The sequence below is a fragment of the Oxyura jamaicensis genome, chromosome 25 (genome assembly GCF_011077185.1).
Source record: "Oxyura jamaicensis isolate SHBP4307 breed ruddy duck chromosome 25, BPBGC_Ojam_1.0, whole genome shotgun sequence".
In the NCBI taxonomy this organism is placed as follows: Eukaryota; Metazoa; Chordata; class Aves; order Anseriformes; family Anatidae; genus Oxyura; species Oxyura jamaicensis.
This window is the reverse complement of record NC_048917.1, coordinates 1,863,375-1,873,218: the sequence shown is the minus strand read 5'-3', so window position 1 is coordinate 1,873,218 and position 9,844 is coordinate 1,863,375. Positions and strand designations below refer to the sequence as shown.

The following is a 9,844-nucleotide window of genomic DNA, read 5'->3' as shown; positions in this document are numbered from 1 at the left end:
CTGTTGGCGATGGGCTGGGGGCAGCTGATGCCACTGCTGTAGGTGGGACACAGATCGTAGCAAGACATCTTGTAGGGATGGAGGTCTGCAAAACACACACTGATAATGAGACTAAGTGGAAGACAAAGACTTGAAAAGAAAAATAGTTATAGAAGTTTGCATTTAATTAATGTGTATAGAAGTTTAAATAAATAGCTTGATTTCCCAGTTGTAAGCTTGCTCTATTTCATAATCCTCTTTTTCTGAAAAATAATTTTGAAAATTCTGTAAAAACAGCATCCACATCTAGAAAAGTACATGGGAAACTTTGTCTAGCCCTGAAACTATCATCCCTCATGATGATCTATCAGAGAACTTAAATGTATGTCCAAACATAAAACTGAGAATGAGAAGCAATGTGACTGTTCCACGTCATTTGATGAGTCAGTAGGAAAACCCGGATTTGGGTTCATCAGGTCTACATGAGATGTGGTTATTATATATAACTTAATTACAGTAGCTTTTTCTTCTCACTCATTCCAATTTTGCTGAGAGTTGGTGGAACACAGATTATGGGGCTTTCCCTGCTTGGATTGCTTACAAAGCTATTTGACCTGACAATAAAGGACAGATGGTAGCATTATCATCTCAATTCCCACCTAGGCAGCCACTGCACTGATACAAGCCATAAGATTTCATTATAAAAATCAACAGTGTGGGCCCTAATATCTTTCAAAACACTCTTCTGAAATTACTAGTCCCGGGACAAAAAGGAACTCCTTTGCAAACCCCAGAATTCAGTCTACATTTTCTCCTATAAATTCAGCTATTTTCTCAAGTTATATTTTTACTCTTCTCTGCTCACTGCGTCCTGCAAGACCCTAGCAGGGCTTTGAGGAAGAACATGAAAGTGAGAAGGTAAAGGAAAGACAAAAGGACAGACAGAAGCTTTGCTGTACCAGGACAACACACAAAGCTTCCTCAGATGCATAGCTTGTTGATCCCAAGTTGGATGGATGTCTGCAGTGGTAAGGCCCATATTACATGCTGAACCTCACAACATACAAACTTTGCAATAGGGTAAATACACTGCAGTCAGGGTAGCACTGTGCATGTCTCAGTGTTTCTGACATCGAGCTAGTACCTCTGCAATGCCTCATGCACCAAGAAAGTGTATCTACAAGCTCAGGGCTGACATTAGGATCCCTATCCCAATGCAGTGCCGATACACTTGACAATATGGATGGATGGTGGACATCATCTGAAGTTAAAACCAGCAATAAGAAGATACGCTGATAGCAATAGAGAAGAAGCAGCCTTACCTGAGTCACCAAGAAGTCAAGGGAAATGTTTGGAAGAGCTATGAGAGAGAAGAGGTTTTATATTCTATCTGAGCAGCTGGAGGTACAAGATCAGCACTGGTTGCCCGCCCCATTGTCAAACACGTGTAACCCATCAAAATGATGACATTGCTTTGCTCGTCATTGCAGTTTATAAGACCTTTCAAAATTCTCTTGTAAAAGGGCCTAAACATTACATTAGATGACAGAGAATTCTTTCATCTTGTGACTTGTTGTGGAAAATTAATATCTGGCATTATTCCAGTCACTTCTTTGAAATTACAACAGAAATTATTAAGCTGGCTCCTCTTGTATTAACTTAATGCCTGGAGAGTGTCTCATGGATTTATCAGAACAACAAACTGCTGTCATGGACAGGATTTTTGTTTAAGTATATCTAATTCACATTACAGCCTGCCAGAACAGAAGTTAAAGACTGTCAATTCAATGTGTAGGAAGGCTGGAGGTGGTTTCCGCATGCTTAGCTTCCCCACCCACAGGTGGGGACCTTGGTACCTATGGGGGGCACTAGTATTTGGCCAAAAAGGGGACAATTCAGCTCTGAAGAGCAGCAGCAATTCCAGGCACCTGCAAGGTTTGCTTCAGTCTAGTGTTCTAGATAGGGCTTGTGTGGAAATTGAAATTTGAGCAGAAAAACTGCCAAATCCCGAGTTTTGGAGTGCTGGGATCTCTTTTCATACAGATACCAGCTGAATGCGTTTCTCATTCCATCAGTCACTCAGACAGCTCTGTCAAAAATGTATGGGGAGAAGTTTGCAGTTTCACAAAGCAGATAGGAAGGAAATCTTTCCTTTTCCTTTTCCTTTTCCTTTTCCTTTTCCTTTTCCTTTTCCTTTTCCTTTTCCTTTTCCTTTTCCTTTTCCATTTCCTTTTCTTTTTCTTTTTCCTTTTCTTTTTTCCTCTTTCTCTTTCTTTTCTGTTTCTGTTTCAAGAAAAATATGGAATGAGTTTCTGAATTTAACTAAACCTACAAGGAGGTTGGCAATGCCAAAGATATTGTTGGTTTGATATTGCTATCACAAAGATGTTTTTGGAGAATATTTAATAGGCCCAAGGAAACATAAGCTTTTTCAGTACAAATGGATCCACAGGTGAAATAAATGCAATGTGACAGAAGTGCTTTGAATTACTGACTGATTCTCAGGAATCCATGACCTGTAATACACTGTGAGCCACAACTTTAGTACAAGGCTGAGCTGGCAGTTTCTCCAAATAGAGAACAATTATGAACCTGGAACATATCGTGCAAAATGAAGGCTGTTTTTTCCCTTGTTTACAGATATGTTATTTTAATACTGCAGATTCTATGCCATAGATTACCATAAATTATGAGGTGGGTTTCTCAGCCTTTGAAGTGGTTAGATCTTTTTCTGGACAATATTTCTGAGCTTCCAGGGAACAAGTCTTTTCAAATGCTGCAAACAATCCACTAATAGTTTAAGAATGCTTTCTTACAATTAAATTAATGACATATACCTGGATTTAGGTGCCTAGCAATTATGAAATTACATCACATTAAAATGCATAATTCAAGGTCATTAGTGTCCTTGCTATAAACAGTTCATTACTGTTTTCTTCAATAAAGAAGTATAAAGTGAAATACAAATTTATAGAAAAAATACATGATTTCATAAGCCATAAAATCAGTGTAGATTTGTCATTTTCAGTTGCATATTTTTCTCAGGTTGTTCCAATTCTGTCAACGATCAGCCTTAATCCATGTAAAGGATTTCTCTGTCTCTATTGTGGCATACCCCTAGGATGCTTTCTTTTGGGTGTCATATTGGGCTTTTGTTGAGAAGCTGAAAGTGCAAATGATTAAAAAATGATGAGCCCAAAGTTGCTCCAATTAACTCCATTTTATTTCCAGTGCACATTGGGTGACCAGTGCTGATGAGCTGCACAATGAGCACCCATGTTTTGCCATTAATAACAGAGAAGGTACGGAAAGCATTAGAGTTATTCCTGTTGTACCACCAAGGATGCGAATGGAATGATAACAGGAATTAATATTATATTTAATCATTTGAGATGAAAGAGACTATTGTGATGAAATGCATTTATCATATTTCATGAGAGTTCAAACCAACAGTCAGCAAAACTTTGAGGACCTACGTGTCATATTAGTTTTGGGTTTGCCCCAATTATGCATATGCACAAATTGTACCTTAGGTGATCCCCATCATCTAGGGAACTGTATAAAAACTCTCCCAGTCCAGGGCTCTTCATTCGACTTTGCTTGCTTTATTCTCCCCTGTGAAGTGGGTAAGTATCTTTCTATGTGATTCTTTCCTGAAATCCAAGTAACTTTTTCCAGACTATTTTAATTAAATATTTATGCAATCATCCATAAATGTACTAAGATTCTTAATAATGTTGGATTATTTCTCTGTGAATTTATTTTTCTTATTTAGTAGTGTTGGACATCGATGCATTCAGGTTTAAAGTGGTAAAGTTAGGATTTTCAGAATTGATCATTTCCTGTTAATACGAACTTGAGCTACCAAAGCAGTGTCCAAAACTTCAGCAGAAAGTTGTTCTTGTCACTAGGAATTTTTTAAGGAATTTGTATGTACATTTTTTTATACGTGTCTATTTATATGTATGCATATTTTGAGGAGACAGGCTTACCCAGAAGGGATACAGAAATATTGTCTGAAGAATGTAGAGATGAAACTAGGAAATCTTAACTTGCCCTTCACATTGTCCTTACTTTGAGCAAGGAGTTGGACTAGATGACCTTCAGGAATGTCTTCTAATCTAATATCTTCTAATCTAATATTTTCTATGGTTCTATGGTTCAATATAGTTCTAATGAAAAAAAAAAAAATGTTCACAGGAGGTACTGATTCCCAGTCTTCCCATATTTTTTTCTTGGAGACTAGATCAGATCCTAAGGTCATAATCATTCTGAAGTGCTCAGATCCCAACACACTTATCTGCAGTAGAGACATAGCTGTAGCTGAGTGTACCAGTTTCACATCTGGGAAATCAAGCAAATAATCTTTTTACCTACCCTGTGACTCTCAAACTACTTCGCAAGCACTTCAGGGCAGGGAATGCCTTCTTTAATCTGTGTTTATAGGAGGCTCAGCATACTGGTAGAACAATTTTAGCTATTGCTTTTGGAAGCAAGTCACAAGTCAATATCCCAGAGTTGTTATTCCAGCTACCCATTAATTTACCACATGAGCTTCACTGGTATTCAGGTTACTCTGATTTGTTTTTTCTATTATAAAACAAGCATAAATCAGCCTTTTAGACATGGACAATGTAAGAGTGACTGCAAAATATAGTGGAAGTAATTTGCAGAGTAGGTGCTAGATAATATTCTTGTAGGTGATCAAGAGTAGGGGAGAACAAAGAGCTACTTCTTATAGGAAAGCAGGCATAAGACATTAGGAATAAGACTATAAAAGAAGTGACTTTTAAGTGTGCAGTCTGGGCAATGCTAATTTTTACAAGAAGGAGAGTTGCCTAAATTATACTGAAGAGAAGGAAGTACAGCCAAGATCTGAAAGATAAAGCCACTATTCTAGTCCACATGTCCAAATTTTTACTCTTTTTCCAATACAATTTGTACCTTTAATTTACTCATCAGTGTGTTTTGCAGACCTCCATCCCTACAAGATGTCTTGCTATGATCTGTGCCCCACCTACAGCAGTGGCATCAGCTGCCCCCAGCCCATCGCCAACAGCTGCAATGAGCCCTGTGTCCGGCAGTGCCCTGACTCCACGACCGTGATACAGCCACCCCCCGCTGTCGTCACCTTCCCCGGCCCCATCCTCAGCTCCTTCCCCCAGGATTCAGTTGTGGGATCCTCCGGAGCACCCGTCTTTGGGGGCTTTGGGGGCTCTTCCCTGGGCTACGGGGGTCTGTATGGCTCTGGGGGCTCTTCCCTGGGCTATGGGGGCCTGTATGGCTCTGGGGGCTCTTCCCTGGGCTATGGGGGCTTGTATGGCTATGGAGGCTCTTCCCTGGGTTACCGGGGCCTGTCTGGCTATGGTAGATCCTTTGGTTCTGGCTATTGCAGCCCTTACACCTACCGGTACAACAGATACCGCCGTGGAAGCTGTGGGCCATGCTAAACACAAGAAAATCCACTGAATAAAGTACCTGTGAAAAACAAAATGCAGATGTGCCAGCTAGTAGAGGAGTGTCAGCTTTGTGCAAGCACTTGCAAATCCTGTTCAGTGCTTCGCCTTCTGCTAGAGGTTCTTCCAACCTCTCCTTTTTTCCTTTGAATTCTTCCCTGATATCTTCATGGGTTCTGTTCCTTTTTATCCGCTATGTTATCATACTGGTGTCATGGTGTCATACTGGAGACATGTAACTTGGTGTCTTTCAAAATGCATTTGACTCTGACATCTTGGATATACATTCTTGATGTTGTGATACATGTTTGTTCTTTTCATTCTCATTAAAATTCCATTGCATCGTTTCAAAAAATTGAGTTGTGGTTTACTGTTTTCATCCATTCTGAGTTAGCCAACTTTTTTGAGTAAAAACTGCCTGTTGTACATGGAGCTGCAATAATATTGTGCAAACCCTGCCCACATGGTGAAAGTCTTCACAAGGCACCCTTGTTAGACCTGTTTCATCACTGAACATCATGGTCATAATGTACTTGCCACAGATGAAAAACCACGCATTGTCTGTCTTTTGCACCACACGTGTTCTTTCTTTTCTTCTTATCAGTAAGGCATGTAACAGTCTCCTGATCAAGCAGATGGTTATCATGCAAGATGTTTTTCTTTCTGTGGTTCAGCTGCCAAAAGATCTCAGGCTATGTATTTTACTAAAATAAGAAGCATGGCTAACCATACCATAGGAGTGTTCAGTGAACATCTGACTGGAAACTGAAGACAGAATATAAAGAAAGCAGTGCAAGAACTACTGAGCATGTCCAGCTCCACTCTCCATTTACGGAGACAGTGTATACTGTGCACCCAGTAGCCAAAAAGCCAGGTATGAATCTGCCTTTTATTTGTTCTTATTTTCTAGTCATCAGTGATAAATTTACTAGCTTTTCTAGCTTTAGCAAGACCCACAGCTTCCATAATGGTATCTAGCACCAAAACAACAACCAGAAAGGATGTACAACTTGCCTAGTCCTGAAAATCTGTGGCAAAATCTGCTGTGGTAAAGACCACCATAACCAAAGTTCCCATTAACAAAAGGAGCCCTTAAGAATGGGTGCTGACAAAAATCCCACTATGCTGTCCTGAAGGAAGGAACTAAGCATCTGGTCTGGCAAGGTGATGGGAACAAGTGGTGGCTGAATCATTGCCCTCAGGTCAGGGCAGTTGGCTCATTGCAGCTCCTGGGACTGGGGCCAGACACAGACTGGTCAGCTGACAACGTGACAACGTCTAACTGCAGCATAGCCCAAATCCCCTGCAACAAAAAGCTTCAAGCTCCTGGTTATGGGAAAGGCCGTATCCACAGGAACACTGACTTGGTTCTAGATCCATCCCACCTGACTGCAGCTACCCAGCCAAGATCTACTTGGTCAGATCAATGTAGTTCCTCAGATTTGTATGAGCATTCTAAGAAAAATAAATTTTAAGTAAGAATGAATCATTTCTTAGAGGGAACACAAGAATATAGAAGGCCACATGCTTCACCAGACAGATGGCTGCTCTTATCCTAAGTCTTTTCTCTGATACAAGTTAGTTCCATGTTGTCTGAAATTTAGTGCAAAAATCCTGATGCTGTCCATCAGTGAATGAACTGCCTAAAGGCTCACTGGGCTCCTAACACCCAGGAGGCCCTTTTTGCAATGACTAAGGAAGCTTTCCTTGTGTCCTTTTAATGTTTGGCTTTCTTCCATACAAACCAAGTTGATATGGCAGCTGTAAGACCAAGAAACTAAGAGGACATGTCCTCCATTCGACCTGACTGTGACTGAAGTGTAGGAGTGCAGAGCAGTTTGTAGGACTGCAGTCTGGGTTTTTGGCTTCAGCTTAGAAGATTATAGCCCAAGATATGTGCTAGTGGAGAGCTGATAGCTCTTGACAATAGAGTTTAAAAAAATACCAGTTCAGCCCTAAAAAACAGCATATAACATTGCTGCCTTGTAAATGACAAAAGAGGAGTAACTCAAATTTACATAAAACCCAATAGTTTGATATCCAAAAATATCTTTACTCCAAGAAGAGGCAAGAGAAGCAAATCACAAGGCAGCTTTGAGAAGGGACTTTTATACACTTCCTCAAACTGCCTGAAGGACCGGAGACTCCCATTAACACCAGCCCACATTTATCATGCATGGTTCACCTCAAAATGATGAAACAGTTTTGCTCAATATTTATGTTTATTAGTTGATTCAAATTCTCATGCTGCATGAAATGCAAATTACAAAATGAATATTTCTTTCATCTTAACGCTTAATTGGCAAGATTCATGTTCCTGGTAACGTTCCACTAACTCCATTAAAATGACAGGAGGAATTATGCTGGCTTCACTTATTTACCTCTTGTTTATATAGCTGACATAATGATGGTGGCTCAAATGTCAACCATAATTGACATCTGCTTTCATATGCAAGTTTTCTTTCCATCCTTCTGCTTTCATATGCAAGTTTTCTTTGCATCCTTCCTTATCTATTCTATATAAAGTATAATTGAGACAAAACGTGGTGTCTTTCTTGTGAAATCAACAATCTTTGCATAAGGTTGGAACTCACATTTGAACATTACCACCTTGCACACTTTCAGGGGAAAAAATCAAAAGAAATGTTGTAAAGTACTTTTTAAAATCACCCAGACTCATGCCTTATCTGCCAAAATATCCTGTTCTTCTGTTTCTTCACATCTGAGAGGTAAATCCATTCACCACAACAAAGGTAAATGAGGTAGACAGTTCACTGAACTTGACTTGGAAAGTCCTAGGAAAAGCTTTCAAAACATGAGGACAGAGGCAGGTGCTGCAGATCTTTGTGATGCAGACAGCAAAGGGGCTGTGAATTGACACAACATCAGCACTGAAGGAGCCTGTACACAAATAAAAACAAATAAATGCAAACCTACTTTGTAACAAGAAATCAGCTGAAATCCTAGGGTTAGAAATTATGAGCTGATAAAAAGAGAAGGAAGAGTCCAGTTGACCAGTACAATTTCAAAAAAATGTATTTCAAAATGCTGGGCTTCTTGAATACAACCACATACTTATGTTACAATAATGACACACCAGTTCATACATAAACCATTAGAGAGGCTTTATGAAGTGCTTAAAAACCACACACAAAAAAGCAATTTAACACCCTTTGTGAGTATTATTGTTCTTGCGATCCTCCAGGGCAGTCTCAAAGTCTGGAAGAAGAATCTCATAATTTAAAGATAATTTCTGTTAGAAATGTTGCGGTGTTTGTTATTTAACAAACAACTGATCCGTAAGCAAATAAGGAAATCTGAGGTTGAATGAAACACTGTTTATTAGGGAGAATTTCAGAATATGGGTGGGATACATCTCATTGAACCTTCCCCGTTTAAATGCTGGGTGTTTCATTTAAGCTTGTTGTGTGTCAATGAAAGCAAAATTGCTATGTTTTGAGGATGATACAAATACTGGTAAGGTAAGCATCAGGATGAATTGTCTTGCAGCAATTCTTGTCCCTCCCCAGCAAATATCAGGGAAGCCTGAATAAGTGGTACAGACAAGTCACTTGAGATCTGGGAAGTCAAAACAGGGCTCTGCAAGAGTATGCACTCTGCAGGTGATGTTCTGCTAATCAGGAAAGAAAGAGGAGGAAAAAAAAATCCATTGCTATAATATTCCATTGCTTTTGCTGTCACTTACCCAATGCATCTGGGAAGAAAAAAATGGCTTTCTGTCAGTATGGGTTCACTCTTGTATTTTGTGACTGTGGGTGGGAACAGGATCAGAAGGTGACTTCCACCTCACTGAATATTTAATTGCAAAATGTGTGAGTAGATTAGATTATAGCCTAGTTCTGATGTGCTTAAATACAAACATGTATATGACAGCAAGTTATAGCACAGATTAAAATCATTACGGGAAGTTAATGAAGGAAGTGCTAAATAAATAGAACCAGTTTAATTCCGCTTGCAATGCCAGTGAGGAGGGTGGAATGATACCAGCAAAGAAGCTGGTCAATTAAGCTTCTAGATGAAAGAGACCTGGGAGCTGGAATGTGCATATCATGCTATTCAGAGATTTAGGGTGATTTTGCAAACAGCAAGCAACAACAATTTCATCATTTTGGGAAGTTAAATGCTTCAAATTTGGGCTGGTTGGTGATTATGACCTCATGTGTACACTGCCTCAGCCCCCGCAGGCAATCTGAAAAGCTGTATAAAAGGAGTGGGTACGCAGACCTACTTCATCTCCTCCTGCAGACTCTCCTCTACATCAGGTACGTCTCATCTCTTTCTAAGTGCCAAAATGCTTTTGTACAGGACCTTAGAATACAGTACCCTACTACCATGTTAAGTTTGTAGGACTATTTTGTTGTGTAGTACCCCTCTGTCTCTCCCTCCCC

The 9,844-nt window shown here is 39.7% G+C and overlaps 2 protein-coding genes across 3 annotated transcripts in view; both read left to right on the top strand.

Annotated features, from left to right (window-relative positions):
• The first annotated feature begins 4,956 nt into the window (after window positions 1–4,956).
• LOC118178320 (scale keratin) lies at window positions 4,957–5,429 on the top strand. The gene has a single exon (XM_035346745.1). It carries the CDS (start codon window positions 4,971–4,973, stop codon window positions 5,427–5,429), a length of 459 nt encoding a protein of 152 aa, XP_035202636.1. The 5' UTR covers window positions 4,957–4,970.
• A 3,730-nt stretch (window positions 5,430–9,159) lies between these two features.
• Window positions 9,160–9,844, top strand: part of LOC118178321 (scale keratin-like) — a 2,992-nt gene continuing 2,307 nt past the window's right edge. The window contains exons 1-2 of one of the 2 annotated variants that reach the window (XM_035346747.1): window positions 9,160–9,178; window positions 9,632–9,718. The gene's annotated coding sequence lies outside the window, so the exon portion shown is untranslated. Of the gene's footprint in view, window positions 9,179–9,434; window positions 9,719–9,844 lie in introns of those variants that run through there. The other variant, XM_035346746.1, reaches the window with a different exon arrangement.